General features: G+C 44.3%; 1 protein-coding gene across 1 annotated transcript in view; it reads right to left on the bottom strand.

Annotated features, from left to right (window-relative positions):
• The window catches only part of mmp24 (matrix metallopeptidase 24), a gene marked incomplete at both ends in the record, with an annotated part of 130,570 nt that overhangs the window by 52,207 nt on the left and 61,827 nt on the right, over positions 1 to 16,536 (bottom strand). The window contains 2 exons of the mRNA XM_084172871.1: positions 4,627 to 4,788; positions 7,098 to 7,402. Coding sequence (XP_084028997.1) covers positions 4,627 to 4,788; positions 7,098 to 7,402 — 467 coding nt within the window. The remainder of the gene's footprint in view (positions 1 to 4,626; positions 4,789 to 7,097; positions 7,403 to 16,536) is intronic.

Raw genomic sequence — 16,536 nt, 5'->3', positions numbered from 1 at the left:
TACTGGTAACGATTAGCAACGCTGGAGAGCTGGTTCCAATGGTAATGTAGTCCTAGCCAACGTTTAACTTTTGCTTAACCATGTATTAGATCATAGGTAGGTAGTTAGCTGTAGTTAGGTATTGTATTTACTGTAGGTTAGTATTGTTGTTATTGTAGGTTTCCGTGGGTAATTGTGGGTTAGTATCGAGGCACGAGGCTAGCTAGCTAGCGGGTAGCTACAGGTAACGATTAGCAACGCTGGAGAGCTGGTTCCAATGGTAATGTAGTCCTAGCCAACGTTTAACTTTTGCTTAACCATGTATTAGATCGTAGGTAGGTAGTTAGCTGTAGTTAGGTATTGTATTTATTGTAGGTTGGTGCTGTTGTTATTGTAGGTTTCCGTGGGTAGTTGTAGGTTAGTATCGAGGCACGAGGCTAGCTAGCTAGCGGGTAGCTACTGGTAACGATTAGCAACGCTGGAGAGCTGGTTCCAACGTTTAATTTTTTTTTTTTTTTTTTTTGCTGCGTTGTGAAGGGAACTCGACACGGACTTGAATTGTCTGTTTGGTGTGCTGACACACTCTTGGCAGTTTGTTGTGGCCAGGTGTTGATGCTAAGTTGTGTGCTAATGGATGCTAGCTTGCAGGTTGGCTACGGCGTCATAGCTAGGCTTCGTGGGTTGTTGTGGGTAGTTACTGTGTCTTGGCAGTGTCCTCGGCCGTGCCGGCTGTAGCACGAAGCTAGCTAGCTAGCCGTTCTTCAAACAGAGTCAACACAGTGGCCATTGCTAGCTACCCAACATGACCAGCTGGCTGTACTGTAGTAGCTAACCACAATATACTTGTCCTAGCTAGCCAACGTCTAATCATTGCTGCGTCATGAAAGGAACTTGACACAGACACGAATGATCTGTTTAGTGTGTTATCACATTATTGGTGGTTTGTTGTGACCAAGTGTTGGTGCTAAACGGTGTGTTATTGTTATTGGATGCTAGTCTGCTAGTTGGCTATGGTGTCATAGTTGGCTAGCTGAACAAAGTGGGTTGAGTCTATTCCTTTAAACATTGAACCGCTGTGGTTCACAACAATTCTGATTTCCAAAGGCGGAAGTTGGGAGAGTTTTTTGTTCGGGTGGTTCAGTGAAACAATTTTAGTTTCTGAGGTAGAAGTTTTTGGTGAGGGAGGCCCTGCTCTCTCCGCTCCCAGATGCTTAGTCCATTTCATTCCGATCTCCTCTGCATTTTTGTAGCCATTTGCTACAGCCTGTCAACTATGCCTCTGCCTATCCCTGTTCTCTCCTCTCTGCACAGGCTACACAAACGCACCACACCGCGTGGCTGCTGCCTCTCCAACCTGGTGGTCCCTGCACGCACCACCCACGTGGAGTTCCAGGTCGCAGGCAGCCTCTGGAACTGCCGTTCTGCTGCCAACAAAGCTGACTTCATCCCAGCCTATGCCAACCTCCAGTCCCTCGACTTCCTGGCGCTGACGGAAACATGGATCACCACTGAAAACACCGCTACTCCTACTGCTCTCTCCTCGTCTGACCATGTGTTCTCGCATACCCCGAGAGCATCTGGTCAGAGGGGTGGTGGTACAGGAATCCTCATCTCTCCCAAGTGGACATTCTCAATTTTTCCCCTAACCCATCTGTCGATCTCCTCATTTGAATTCCATGCTGTCACAGTCACTAGCCCATTTAAGCTTAATATCCTTGTCATCTATCGCCCTCCAGGTTCCCTTGGAGAGTTCATCAATGAGCTTGACGCCTTGATAAGTTCCTTCCCTGAGGATGGCTCACCCCTCACAGTTTTGGGGGATTTCAACCTCCCTATCTCCACATTTGACTCATTTCTCTCTGCCTCCTTCTTTCCACTCCTCTCCTCTTTTGACCTCACCCTCTCACCGTCCCCCCCTACTCACAAGGCAGGCAATACGCTTGACCTCATCTTCACTAGATGCTGCTCCTCTACTAATCTCACTGCAACTCCCCTCCATGTCTCCGACCACTACTTTGTTTCCTTTTCTCTCTCACTCTCCTCCCACACTACTCACTCTGCCCCTACACAGATGGTAATGCGCCGCCGCAACCTTCGCTCTCTCTCTCCCACTACTCTCTCCTCTTCCATCCTATCATCTCTTCCCTCTGCTCAATCCTTCTCCCTCCAATCTCCTGATTCTGCCTCCTCAACCCTCCTCTCCTCCCTTTCTGCATCCTTTGACTCTCTGTGTCCCCTATCCTCCCGGCCGGCTCGGTCCTCCCCTCCAGCTCCGTGGCTTGATGACTCATTGCGAGCTCACAGAACAGAGCTCCGGGCAGCGGAGCGGAAATGGAAGAAAACTAAACTCCCTGCCGACCTGGCATCTTTTCACTCCCTCCTCTCTACATTTTCTTCATCTGTTTCTGCTGCTAAGGCCACCTTCTACCACTCTAAATTCCAAGCATCTGCCTCTAACCCTAGGAAGCTCTTTGCCACATTTTCCTCCCTCCTGAATCCCCCCCCCCCCCCCCCTCCTCTCTCTCTGTGGATGACTTCGTCAACCACTTTGAAAAGAAGGTTGACGACATCCGATCCTCGTTTGTTAAGTCTAATGACACTGCTGGTCCTGCTCACACTGCCCTACCCTATGCTTTGACTTCTTTCTCCCCTCTCTCTCCAGATAAAATCCTGCGACTTGTGACTACAGGCCGCCCAACAACCTGCCCGCTTGACCCCATCCCCTCCTCCCTTCTCCAGACCATCTCCGGTGACCTTCTCCCCTACCTCACCTCGCTGATCAACTCATCCTTGACCGCTGGCCATGTCCCTTCCGTCTTCAAGAGAGCGAGAGTTACTCCCCTTCTCAAAAAACCAACACTCGACCCCACTGATGTCAACAACTACAGACCAGTATCCCTTCTTTCTTTTCTTTCCAAAACTATTGAGCGTGCCGTCTTTAGCCAACTCTCTTGCTATCTCTCTCAGAATGACCTTCTTGATCCAAACCAATCAGGTTTCAGGACTGGTCATTCAACTGAGACTGCTCTTCTCTGTGTCACGGAGACTCTCCGCACTGCTAAAGCTAACTCTCTCTCCTCTGCTCTTGTCCTTCTAGACCTGTCTGCTGCCTTTGATACTGTGAACCATCAGATCCTCCTCTCCACCCTCTCCGAGATGGGCATCTCCGGCGCGGCTCACTCCTGGATTGCGTCCTACCTGACCGGTCGCTCCTACCAAGTGGCGTGGCGGGAAGCTGTCTCCGCACCACGTGCTCTCACCACTGGTGTCCCCCAGGGATCGGTTCTGGGCCCTCTCCTTTTCTCCCTATACACCAAGTCACTTGGCTCTGTCATATCCTCACATGGCCTTTCCTATCATTGCTACGCTGACGATACACAACTAATCTTCTCCTTTCCCCCTTCTGATAACCAGGTGGCGAATCGCATCTCTGCATGTCTGGCAGAAATATCAGTATGGATGACGGATCACCACCTCAAGCTGAACCCTGGCAAGACGGAGCTGCTCTTCCTCCCGGGGAAGGACTGCCCGTTCCATGATCTCGCCATCACGGTTGACAACTCCGCTGTGTCCTCCTCCCAGAGTGCGAAGAGCCTAGGCGTGACCCTGGACAACACCCTGTCGTTCTCCGCCAACATCAAGGCGGTGACCCGCTCCTGCAGGTTCATGCTCTACAACATTCGGAGAGTGCGACCCTGCCTTACACAGGAAGCGGCGCAGGTCCTGGTCCAGGCACTTGTCATCTCCCGTCTGGACTACTGCAACTCGCTGTTGGCTGGGCTCCCTGCCTGTGCCATTAAACCCCTACAACTCATCCAGAATGCCGCAGCCCGTCTGGTGTTCAACCTTCCCAAGTTCTCTCACGTCACCCCCCTCCTCCGCACACTCCACTGGCTTCCAGTTGAAGCTCGCATCCGCTACAAGACCATGGTGCTTGCCTATGGAGCAGTGAGGGGAACGGCACCTCTGTACCTTCAGGCTCTGATCAGTCCCTACACCCAAACGAGGACATTGCGTTCATCCACCTCTGGCCTGCTGGCTCCCCTTCCTCTGCGGAAGCATAGCTCCCGCTCAGCCCAGTCAAAACTGTTCGCTGCTCTGGCACCCCAATGGTGGAACAAGCTCCCTCACGACGCCAGGACAGCGGAGTCACTCACCACCTTCCGGAGACATTTGAAACCCCACCTCTTTAAGGAATACCTGGGATAGGATAAAGTATTCCTTCTAACCCCCCCCCCCCCCCCCCCCCAAATTGTAAAGTGGTTATCCCACTGGCTATAGGGTGAACGCACCAATTTGTGAGTCGCTCTGGCTAAGAGCGTCTGCTAAATGACGTTAATGTGCCCTTGAGCAAGGCACTTAACCCTAATTGCTCCTGTAAGTCGCTCTGGTTAAGAGCGTCTGCTAAATGACTAAAATGTAAATGTAAATGTATATTTTAATAGAAATAAAACCGCTTTTGGTTTCAAATGGTCACTAAAAAGGAGGGCTCCCCACCTCCTAATTCACAATTCCTGCGTGGCGCTAGATTTTTGTTTTTCGCACGCTACAGACGGTTATATCGAACCATTAATACATGACTGGTAAAGGCCCAGTGCACTAGCTTAGCTTGGCTAAGTAGTGAAAAAAATATAAGTGACAACGTACCGTATATTTTCTGGATGCCCTGGAGGTCATCGAGGGGCAGTTTGAAGTTGTGTGTCTCCATGTACTGGTAGAAGGGAGCCATTATGGCACTGGGGTCATTCGAATGCTCCAGCCCCAAGGCGTGCCCAAGCTCATGTACCGCCACCAAGAAAAGGTCATTACCTGGAGAAAAAACATTGCACTGGACCATATGAACAAGTAGGGGGGATACTGTAGGCTCTTCATTCAAAATAGCAGAGTCCAAAATGTATCAGTGAAACCATGTGAATTAGACTAAATGTGTTTTTTTGTCTTTTTTTAATCTGTGAGAGTGTAAAGTGTGTAAGCAAATGTCAGCGTCACAGAGATACTGTGGAAATTTGTTCGTTAGACATCTCCCCTTGTAAATAGATCCGAATGCTTAATTTAAAACGCTTAATAATATCTCAACTTCAGAGTGGGAGCGGTATTCATATTTTCATCACCGTGATAATTTGACTATTTGAACCTAATTATTTGACATTGTCCTTTTATTTCATTGGGCAGTCGCGTTGAGATTGACGTTCTGGACAGCGTAATACCCCTGTTGATACCTGTGCTGTCTTGAGCTTCAAGTAGAGTGCAGAGTAAAATAAAAACTCCTATTGTTACCTCCCCTTCAAACCAAGGCACTTGAACAGTGGAAAAAATGAAGATGAAAAGGTATTCAGCATCTCTTGGTAGCACAATGGACGTTTGCTTGAAATAAAGGATGCATTGGTTTTAAGAACAACATACAGATTTTTCAAGCAAACGTGCATTGGGCTACCAAGAATAGCTGAATGTCTTTTCATCTTCAGCTTCATGCACTGAATTCCTTACGGACCTATGCTGTCTGCTTTTGCTCTTAATGTTATGTCATCCTTCCATTCCCATGCCTTAATATTTGATGTAGGCCTACTTCTTCATTCAATCATTGAGAGTCAATTCGTACTTCCTATGTATTTTTGCAGCATGGTTTCACTGATACATTTTGGACACTGCTCTTTTGAATGATGAGCCTAGAGTATCCCCCTTACTTGTTAATATGGTCCAGTGTGATGACACACACACACACACACACACACACACACTTGGCCTTTTTCCTGCTGCTCACTCAGCACTCTAGGTCTTTCAGCTGATCAAGAGGTCACTGGTATTCAACTATTGATCATTGATCACTGAATCGTTCAGCAATGACCATCAGCCAATGAAAGAGGTTTTCTTCATCCTGATATAAACTATACTTTGGTAGCTTTTGAGTAGGCCAACACTTGTTAACCAATAACCTGAACAAAAATATAAACGCAACATGCAACAATTTCACTGAGTTACAGTTCATATATGGAAATCATTCAATTGAAATTGAATAAAAACCCAGCTGATGGTTAAATTAACCCACGTTTGAGTAATCCCAACAATCCAACAAGGTGGGTTATTCATGCAACCCAACTGAGTGGCGCAGTGGTCTAAGGCACTGCATCGCAGTGCTAACTGTGCCACTAGAGATCCTGGTTCGAATCCAGGCTCTGTCGCAGCCGGCCGCGACCGGGAGACTCATGGGCGGCGCACAATTGGCCGAGCGTCGTCCAGGGTAGGGGAGGGAATGGCCGGCAGGGATGTAGCTCAGTTGATAGAGCATGGCGTTTGCAATGCCAGGGTTGTGGGTTCGATTCCCACGGGGGGCCAGTATAAAACAAATATGTATTCACTAACTGTGGATAAGAGCGTCTGCTAAATGACTAAAATGTAAATGAAATAAACTCATTAGGCCCTTTATCTATGGATTTCACATGACTGGGAACACCGGTATGCATCTGTTGGTCAAATATACCTTAAAAAGAAGGTAGGGGCGTGGATCAGAAAACCAGCCTGTATCTGTGACCACAATTGACCGTATTGCCAAGTTCTCTAAAACGATGTTGGAGGCAACTTATGGTAGAGAAATGAACATTAACTTCTCTGGCAACAGCTCTGGTGGACATTCCTGCAGTCAGCATGCCAATTGCATGCTCTCTCAAAACTTGAGACATGTGGCATTGTGACAAAACTGCACATTTTAGAGTGGCCTTTAAGTGTCCCCAGCACAAGGTGCACCTGTGTATTCATCATGCTGTTTAATCAGCTTCTTGATATGCCACATCTGTAAGGTGGATGGATAATCTTGGCAAAGGAGAAATTCTCACTAACAGGGATGTAAACACATCTGTGCACAATTTGAGAGAAATACGTTTTTTGTGCTTATGGAAAATGTCTGGGATCTTATATTTCAGCACATGAAACATGGGACCAACACTTTACATGTTGCGTTTATATTTTTGTTCAGTGTGTGTATATAGAATCAGGAGCACTTTGAAAAAAGCGCTACGGTGGCATAAACCAGTTTGTAAAACCCATTCAACATTTAATAATCCATTCAAACCTGATGGTTCAACACTACACCTGAACAAGCCAAAGTAGTCAGTATTACTTACCGTCATGATTAGCGTTGCCTAGTGTCCAGGGCTCGTCCGAATCAAAGTGAGTGTCCCCTCCGATCCCAGGGCCCGGGAAGTAGGCGTGGGCCAGGAACCCCCCCTCCCCGTCAAAGGGCGAGCTATCACCATGGAAACCAGAGGCGAAAAAGATCATGATGTCGGCCTCCTTCCCCTCGTTCTTGATCTCGGAGTAGGCCACCTCCTGGAAAGTGAGTGGGGTCACCGTCTGCCACACGTCAAAGGCCTGCCGTATGGCTCTCTGCGTGTCCTTCTCCCCCACTTTAGGGGTAAAGTTGTGTATGCTACAGTAAAGAAGAATGGGAAAAGGGGAAGTATGGTAATACAGGAGTATGGAGTACTGTATGCAGTATGGTAGTAGGAAAAAGAGAAGGAAGAGTAAGTGCCAATTGGGTTATTTGGTAACCCAGCGCTAGGTAAATATTGGACAGAACACACGCTGGGTTATTTTGACACAGCCAGTTGGGTTGCATGAATAACCCACCTTGTTGGATTGTTGGGATTACTCAAACGTGGGTTAATTTAACCATCAGCTGGGTTTTTATTCACTTTCATGCTGGATTGACCCAGCAGCTGAGAAGGCTGTAATTGCAGAACGCAATTAGGGGCATTTTCTGATATCTGGCGTTTCTTGATATGAAGTTACACCTATTGATTTTTTTTATTGATTTTATTTTTTGGGGGGGGATGTTACACCTATTGATGTTTGTCATTGGTTGGTGGCCGTTTCTATCATGTCGGGCACAACTGTAGCATTGTAGCTAGCCCTTTTCCTAACCTTAACCTCAGTCTCCTAACCTGCCACGCTAATTCACCTAACCTGCCACGTTAATTATCCTAACCTGTCACATTAGTTATCCTAACCTGCTATGTAAACAAATCATCTGTGTTGAAAACATCCGTCTCATAACACCGGAACTGACCAATGGCAGGTATCAATGTGTTCAGGGATTTTAAAGTATTGATTGGGGACTGATTGTGGAGGAATGCAACTAATTCTGGGTGATTTGTAATGTTTTATTAGTGCTTCCCATTAATGTGTTTTAATGTCACTACCAGTCAAAAGTTTGGACACCTACTCATTCACAGGTTTTTCTTTATTTTACTATTTTGAACATTGTAGAATAATAGTGAAGACATCAAAACTATGAAATAACACATATGGAATCAGGTAGTAAACAAAAAAGTATTAAACAAATCAAAATATATCTGAGATTCTTCAAATAGCCACCCTTTGCCTTGACGCCAGCTCTGCACACTCTTGGCATTCTCTCAACCAGATTCACCTGAAATGCTTTTCCAACAGTCTTGAAGGAGTTCCTACATATGCTGAGGATTTGTTGGCTGCTTTTCCTTCACTCTGTCGTCCGACTCATCCCAAACCATCTCAATTGGGTTGAGGTCGGGGGATTGTGGAGGCCAGGTCATCTGATGCAGCACTCATCACTCTCTTTCTTGGTAAAATCGCCCTTACACAGCCTGGAGGTGTTGGGTCATTGTCCTGTTGAAAAACAAATGACAGTGCCACTAAACCCAAACCAGATGGGATGGCGTATCGCTGCAGAATGCTGCAGTAGCCATGCTGGTTAAGTGTGCCTTGAATTCTAAATAAATCAGACTGTCACCAGCAAAGCACACCATAACACCTCCTCCATGCTTTACGGTGGGAAATACACATGTGGAGATCATCCGTTAACCCACAATGTGTCTCACAAAGATATGGCGGTTGGAACCAAAAATCTCAAATTTGGACTCATTTCCACCAGTCTAATGTCCATTGCTCATGTTTCTTGGCCCAAGCAGGTCTCTTCTTATTATTGGTGTCCTTTAGTATTGGTTTCTTTGCAGCAATTCAACCATGAAGGCCTGATTCACAGTCCCCTCTGAATAGTTGATGTTAAGATGTGTCTGTTACTTGAACTCTGTGATGCATTTATTTGGGCTGCAATTTCTGAGGCTGCTAACTCTAATGAACTTATCCTCTGCAGCAGAGGTAACTCTGGGTCTTTGATTCCTGTGGTGGTCATCATGAGCGCCAGTTTCTTCATAGCGCTTGATGGTTTTTGCGACTGCACTTGAAGAAACTTTCAAAGTTCTTAATGTTCAGTTTTTTAATTTGTTGAGGTGATCTGAAGAGATTTCACCCCATGCTTTCTGAAGCACCTCCCACAAGTTGGATTGGCTTGATGGGCACTTATGTACCATATGGTCAAGCTGCTCCCTCCAGAGCTCAATAGGGTTGAGATCCGGTGACTGTGCTGGCCCCTCCATTATAGAAAGAATAACAGCTGACTGCTTCTTCCCTAAATAGTTATTGCATAGTTTTGGAGCTGTGCTTTGGGTCATTATCCTGTTGTAGGAGGAAATTGACTCCAATCAAGCGCCGTCCAAAGGGTATGGCATGGCGTTGCAAAATGGAGTGATAGCCTTCCTTCTTCAAGATCCCTTTTACCCTGTACAAATCTCCCACTTTACCACCACCAAAGCACCCCCAGACCATCACATTGCCTCCACCATGCTTGACAGATGGCATCAAGCACTCCTCCAGCATCTTTTCATTTGGTCTGCGTCTCACAAATGTTCTTCTTTGTGATCCGAACACCTCAAACTTCGATTCGTCTGTCCATAACACTTTTTTCCCCATCTTCCTCTGTCCAGTGTCTGTCCTTTTGCCCATCTTAACCTTTTTTCTTTTTATTGGCCAGTCTGAGATATGGCTTTTTCTTTGCAACTCTGCCTAGAAGGTCAGCATCCCGGAGTCGCCTCTTCACTGTTGATGTTGAGACTGGTGTTTTGAGGGTACTATTTAATGAAGCTGCCAGTTGAGGACCTGTGAGGCGTCTGTTTCTCAAACTAGACAAACTAATGTATTTGTCCTCTTGCTCAGTTGTGCACCGGGGCCTCCCACTCCTCTTTATATTCTGGTTAGAGCCAGTTTGAGCTGTTCGGTGAAGGGAGTAGTACACAGCGTTGTACGAGATCTTCAGTTTCTTGGCAATTTCTTGCATAGAATAGCCTTCATTTCTCAGAACAAGAATAGACTGACGAGTTTCAGAAGAAAGTTCTTTGTTTCTGGCCATTTTGAGCCTGTAATCGAACCCACAATTGCTGATGCTCCAGATATTCAACTAGTCTCACGTTTATTGCTTCTTTAATCAGCACAACAGTTTTCAGCTGTGCTAACATAATTGCAAAAGGGTTTTCTAATGATCAATTAGCCTTTTTTAAATGATACACTTAGATTAGCAAACACAATGTACCATTGGAACACCGGACTGATAGTTGCTGATAATGGGCCTCTGTACGCCTGTTTCAGCCGTTTCCAGGTACAATAGCAATTGACAACATTAACAATGTCTACGCTGTATTTCTGATCAATTTGATGTTATTTTAATGGACAAAAATTGCTTTTATTTCGAAAACAAGGACATTTCTAAGTGACCCCAAACTTTTGAACGGTAGTATACATTCATTCATTCATTCATTCATTCATTCATTCATTCATTCATTCATTCATTCATTCATTAAAATACAAAAACACAGTTTGGTTGTGTTCATTTATGATGTGTGTGTGTGTATATATGTATATACAGGGCGCATTTGTAAAAGCGACCTAGGTCTCAATATCTTGTTTTAAAAAAATGGCCTTGGCTTTCAGATAGTTATTATTGGCCAACCGTGAGTATATGTCATCCCTGTTCATCATGTTAAGTTTGTACAATGCACATTTTTATCTTCCTTTAATTTTATTTTTTTATATTATCTAATATTCCTAACATTGTTATGTACATATTGTAACAAAGTGGTAACTATGCCAACATTGGATTAGCACAGGCTTTTAAAGAACACTTGTGCAAGCCTCATTAAAGCTACACAATAGTCAGTGTTCAACCATACCATGTGATAACAATACAACAGAACAAATCAACTGGAATGATATTTACTCTCACGGGTAGCCAAAAATAACTATGAAAGCCACACCTTTGTTAAGCCACACCTCCAGTCATCTGATCTGACCCACTGGGTCATATCTCAATAAGCCAGCATCAACAACCAAACCTTGCCCTTTTTAAAGTAAGCAACCCAACTAAGTGACCCAGTGCCTGCAACCCAGCAGTTGGGTCATCCAAACAACCCAGCATTTTTTAGAGTATGGTGTGGCTGCCTTTAAAAAGGATGCCATACACTCTAAAAAATGCTGTGTTGTTTGGTTGACTCAACTGCTGGGTTGCAGGCGTTCGGTCACTTAGTTGGGTTGTTTTCTTTAAAAACTGTGGGGTTATTGATGCTGGGTTATTCAGATATGAAGACTAGAGGTGTGTCTTAGTAGGGGCATGGCTTTCAGAGTTATTTTGGGCCACCCTTGAGAGTAAATGTAATTCCGGTTCATCTGTTCTGTTGTAGCGTTAATACATGTTAAGGTTGAAAACTGACTTTTGAAGCTTTAATGAGGCTTACACAAGTTTATGAGTTTCTCAAGAGCCAATGCATATCCCAATATTGGGATTACATAAAAAATACCCAGCTGCTGGGTCAACCAAAAAAAACAACTGATGGTTAAATTAACCCATGTTTGGGTACTCCAAACAACCCAACATGTTGCGTTATTCACACAACTCAACTGGCTGGGTCAAAATAACCCAGCGTGTGTTCTGTCCAATACTTACTCAGCATGGGGTTACCAAATAAGCTAATTTGGGGTTCAGGAGTGAATGAATATCACAATATTAATATTTTAAAGAAGGATACTAGAGAGTTAGCAAAACATACACATCACAAGCTTATTCCAGCAACTGTAACACAGCTGATTGTGTGCTCTGTAATAAACTAGTTAAGAGTGACAACAATTTGCTTAATCTTATAACGTATAACCAAGTAGAAGATGATCGAGAGCAGATTGCTGGATCTGTAACCCAATATGAGACAAATGCAGTGACCAACTGCCTTATTTTTGCATACAAAACCCATACAATTAATAAAACATGCACATTATATGAACACAATGCCTCATCTGCTGTGTAATAGTTTATCTGCATAAATGATCTGAAATGTGAAAAATGCAGATGCAGCCAATTTAGCTATGACCGTGGTAAGCAGATGGTCCCTTTTTGTAATACATTGTGGTTGGCAAGCAAGATAATCTCCACTTCAAACTATGCAACATTGGATAAAGTGAGTGATTCTAGTCTGTAATCTGTATTCATGAGAGCAATGGGAGGACATGACCAAAAACTAATTAACACTAGAACCACAAGACGGTCAATCTGACAGTTTAACATTTTGTAATTTTAATAACTTTATTTCAATAAAAATCTTGAACCCACCTGTCCCTGACTTCTCCTAAATAACTATATATATATATATACACACAAAAGTATGACACCCCTTCAAATTAGTGGATTCGGCTATTTCAGCCACACCCGTTACATAAAATCGAGCACAAAGCCATGCAATCTCCATAGACAAACATTGTCAGTAGAATGGCCTTACTGAAGAGCTCAGTGACTTTCAACGTGGCACCGTTATAGGATGCCACCTTTCCAACAAGTCAGTTCGTCAAAATTCTGCCCTGCTAGAGCTGCCCCGGTCAACTGTAAGTGCTGTTATTGTGAAGTGGAAACGTCTAGGAGCAACAACCGCTCAGCCGCAAAGTGTTAGGCCTCACAAGCTCACAGAATGGCGCTGAGTGCTAAAGAATGCAGCGTGTAAAAATCGTCTGTCCTCGGTTGCAACACTCACTACCGAGTTCCAAACTGCCTCTGGAAGCAACGTCAGCACAAGAACTGTTCGTCGGGAGCTTCATGAAATGGGTTTCTATGGCCGAGCAGCCGCACACAAGCCTAAGATCACCATGCGCAATGCCAAGCGTCGGCTGGAGTGGCGTAAAGCTCGCCACCATTGGACTCTGGAGCAGTGGAAACGCGTTCTCTGGAGTGATGAATCACGCTTTATCATCTGGCAGTCCGACGGACGAATCTGGGTTTGGTGGATGCCAGGAGAACGCTACCTGCCCCAATGCATAGTGCCAACTGTAAAGTTTGGTGGAGGAGGAATAATTGTCTGGGGCTGTTTTTCATGGTTTGGCCCCTTAGTTCCAGTGAAGGGAAATCTTAACGCTACAACATACAATGCCATTCTAGACAATTCTGTGCTTCCTTCTTTGTGGCAACAGTTTGTGGAAGGCCCTTTCCTGTTTCAGCATGACAATGCCCCCGTGCACAGAGGTCCATACACAAATGTTTTGACGAGATCGGTGTGGAAGAACAACATACAATGCCATTCTAGACAATAAAAGGCCACTCTAAAATGTGCAGTTTTGTCACAACACAATGCCATACATGCCTCAAGTTGAGGGAGCGTGCAATTGCCATGCTCACTGCAGGAATGTCCAACAACGCTGTTGCCAGAGAATTGAATGCTCATTTCTCTGCCATAAGCCACTGCCAACATCGTTTTAGAGAATTTAGCAGTAAATCTAACTGGCCTCACAACCACTTGTAACCATGGCTGCCCAGGACCTCCATCTGGCTTCTTCACCTGTGGGATCATCTGAGGGGGTGCTGAGGAGCATTTATTTCTGTAATAAAGCCCTATTGTGGGGAAAACCTTTTCTGATTGGCAGGGCCTGGCTCCCAAATGGGGGGGCCTAGGACAAACAACAGCTTTTTAGCCAAAAACTATTTCTCAAGCAATAATTTTGCTAGGACTGTCTGGGAGTGGTCTGAGTGGGAGGGGAAAACTGAAAACGAGCTATTATTGGCAGAGAGGTTTGTTAATGGTCTATTAAACAATTTACCTCCTGGTGATGAGGGCTGTGAAGGTCATGGAATTTTGGATGACGGTAATTGTCCAGCCAAATGACCGCGGTCACGTAATAATAATAATTTATATATATATATATATATATCAGTCAAAAGTTTGGACACCTACTCATTCCAGGGTTTTTCTTTTTTTTACCATTTTCTACATTTTAGAATAATAGTGAAGACATCAAAACTATGAAATACCACATATGGAATCATGTAGTAACCAAAAAAGTGTTAAACAAATCAGAATATATTTTACATTTGAGATTCTACAAAGTAGCCACCCTTTGACTTGATGACAGCTTTCCACACTCTAATATTCAATTTACATAAGTATTCACACTCCTGAGTCAATACTTTGTAAAAACATATTTGGAAGTGATCATGCTGTTTTTAAATGACTGATATGAAAGTAAACTGTGTTTGCGTGTGATCAGAGGTGTATTCATTCCCCCATTCAGTTGAAAAAAGGTTCTTAAACGGAAGCAAACCGAACGATAAACATATCTGAATTTGTCCAATAAACTCTAATTTGCAACTGTTGGACTAATGATTACACCCTAGATCAGCTAGATGCAGACGAGTGTGCAAGGCGGTATTGAATGTGTCACTGTCTGTCACGTTGATTACTGAAGATTCTCTCGACCTGTGCACCTACATTGTAAACTTTCATTCATAGGCTAGGTTGTAGCAACCTCATGATGGGTAAAAAGAAAATTAGAGTATCATGTAGTAGCCTAAACCTATCAATGTGTCACACCCTGATCTAGAGAACTCTTGTTGGTTGGGTCAGGGTGTGAGTTTCTGTTGAGATGTATGTTATTGTTTTTCTATGTTTTAGATCTAGTTTGATATTTCTATGTTTGGCCGGGTGTGATTCCCAATCAGAGGCAGCTGTCGCTCGTTGTCTCTGATTGAGGATCATACTTAGGTAGCCTGGTTGCCTACCTTAGTTGTGGGATCTTGACTCGTGTTTGTCTTGTTGTGTGTAGCCACTGTTTGAGCTTCATGTTTCGTTGTTTTGTTATTTTATCAAGTGTTTAGTTGTCTTAATAAACATGTACGCATACCACGCTGTACCTTGGTCTGACCCGTCTCTCAATGATCGTGACACAATGTTACTTTGAGCTGGGGGAATGGAATATGAATGACAGCCATCCAATATGCTGTAATAGAAATAAGGCCATGCTCATAAAAAAAAATAATAATCCTCCCTCATCTTAAATGGCACCGACTGCCACTGTTACCCACTGTAGGCTTCGACAAAACTATTGTATGTGTTGCTATTCCTTTGTTATTTTTCCCGTCTTGTGTTTCCCGAGTTGGATGTTACTTAGGAACTATTGTTGTTTACTTGCTTTCAAATGAGCACAATGGAAAGTAACCTTTAGATTGAAGAATACCGAATAAATAGAATACAATGGCAAATAGAAATTAGAATTGGAACAGAATATAATAGAAACACAACAGAATACAATAGGCCTATAACAATTATAAAATAAAAAATGAACAGATGGCTACTCTGATCAAAACGAAATAGTGGCTAGCTATGTCAGGAAAGGAGTAGCTGAACACCGCACAGGCTTTAGTCATGCTCCAGGATCTGGAGGAGGGAGAGTGAGGCATTGAATCTGATGCAGGGAGTAATGTCTAATGGGTGTGGGAGAGCTCTTCCGACTGACAGGCGCCGACCGACATGGCAGCTCTGCTCCTAAGCAACTTTGCAGTATTTTGTTTTTTGTGTGTTATTTCTTACGTTATAAGCCCAGAATGTTATTTGTGTTATTAAGTAAAGCCGGAAATAACTTTTGGATATCGGAGCGGCGGTAACTCACCAGCATTCCGACCAGAAATACGTCTTTCCCGAATTGGATCCTTTGTTCGTTCCGCCCAAGGCAACTGAACTTATCCCAGAGGCTGCTCCAAGACACCGCCAGCGGACACCATCCACCGCTTCCCAGTATATTACTCTCTAAAGTTCAGTCCCTGGACAATAAAGTACAGTTGTGGTCAAAAGTTTTGAGAATGACACAAATACTAATTTTCACAAAGTCTGCTGCCTTAGTTTGATGATGGCAATTTGCATATACTCCAGAATGTAATGAGAGATCAGATGAATTGCAATTAATTGCAAGGTCCCACTTTGCCATGAAAATGAACTTAATCCCCAAAAAACTTTAACACTGCATTTCAGCCCTGCCACAAAAGGCCCAGCTGCAATAATGTCAGTGATTCTCCCGTTAACACAGGTGAGAGTGTTGACGAGGACAAGACTGGAGATCACTCTGTCATGCTGATTGAGTTAGAATAACAGACTGGAAGCTTTAAAAGGAGGGTGGTGCTTGAAATCATTGTTCTTCCTCTGTTAACCATGGTTACCTGCAAGGAAACACGTGCCGTCATCATTGCTTTGCACAAAAAGGGCTTCACAGGCAAGGATATTGCTGCTAGTAAGATTGCACCTAAATCAACCATTTTTCAGATCATCAAAAACTTCAAGGAGAGAGGTTCAAATGTTGTGAAGAAGGCGTCAGGGCGCCCAAGAAAGTCCAGCAAGCGCCAGGACTGTCTCCTAAAGTTGATTCAGCTGCGGGATCGGGGCACCACCAGTG

Source organism: Coregonus lavaretus, assembly GCF_964263955.1.
Source record: "Coregonus lavaretus genome assembly, chromosome: 12".
NCBI lineage: Eukaryota > Metazoa > Chordata > Actinopteri > Salmoniformes > Salmonidae > Coregonus > Coregonus lavaretus.
Note: the sequence above shows the minus strand (reverse complement) of the source record. Positions and strands in the feature narration are given on the sequence as shown.